Source organism: Bison bison, unplaced genomic scaffold, assembly GCF_000754665.1.
Source record: "Bison bison bison isolate TAMUID 2011002044 unplaced genomic scaffold, Bison_UMD1.0 scf7180017864260, whole genome shotgun sequence".
NCBI lineage: Eukaryota > Metazoa > Chordata > Mammalia > Artiodactyla > Bovidae > Bison > Bison bison.
This window is the reverse complement of record NW_011494832.1, coordinates 10784612-10785425: the sequence shown is the minus strand read 5'-3', so window position 1 is coordinate 10785425 and position 814 is coordinate 10784612. Positions and strand designations below refer to the sequence as shown.

The 814-nt window shown below is 55.4% G+C and overlaps 1 protein-coding gene across 1 annotated transcript in view; it reads left to right on the top strand.

The window, feature by feature from the left end:
* The first annotated feature begins 98 nt into the window (after window positions 1-98).
* ABCF1 (ATP-binding cassette, sub-family F (GCN20), member 1) overlaps window positions 99-814 on the top strand; it is a 13379-nt gene continuing 12663 nt past the window's right edge. The window contains exon 1 of the mRNA XM_010848200.1: window positions 99-229. Coding sequence (XP_010846502.1) covers window positions 157-229 — 73 coding nt within the window. The 5' untranslated portion in view covers window positions 99-156. The remainder of the gene's footprint in view (window positions 230-814) is intronic.

Below are 814 nucleotides of genomic sequence, written 5' to 3'. Positions count from 1 at the left end.
GGCACGCCCACTACTGGACGGCGCGGCGGGCACGTGGGCCGTCCAGGGGCGGAGTCGACAGCCCAGACCTAAAGAGCAAGTCTGGTTCCGGGCCCCACGCTACCGGAAGCGGAAATAGCACCCGGCGAAGCCAGAGTTACCATAACTGCCACCGCGATGCCGAAGGGGCCCAAGCAGCAGCCGCCGGAGCCCGAGTGGATCGGGGACGGAGAGACCACGAGCCCCACAGGTAAGGCTGGCAGGCAGAGGAGAAAGAAGGTAGAAAAGAGAAGAGAGAGAAATGTGCGCTGGGTCCTAGGAGAGGGTAGCGGGCGCGAGACTCACCGGGCCGTTCGGGGGGCTACTGCGCATGCGTGCAGTGGGGCCGGAAAGAGTTTGCCCTGGCAGGAGTGCTTTTGGGATGCCGGCGAAAAGAAAAGGTGTCTGGCTGTGAGGCACGAGCTTCAGTAACACCGCGCAAGAGACGGGGAAGAGCGTATGGGGGACTTCCCTTGGTGATCCATTGGTTAAGAATTGACCTGCCGATCCAGGAGGTGCGGGATCGCTGGTGAGGAAGCTAAGATTTCCACAAGCCTCCTGGCCAAAAAAGACAACACATAAAACAGAAGCATTATTGTAACAGATTCAGTAATGACTTTAAAGAGGGTCCGCGTTAAAAAAAAAAAAAACTTAAAAGATTATTCCAAGAAGAGGATATGGTAGGAAGAAGAGATGGGGGAAATGAGAAAAGCCCTGTTTTCTTCTCTTTTGGATATCTCGGTCACACCGTATTCCACAACCGGCAGGAATGTATAAGCTGTGCCTCGACCTAGTC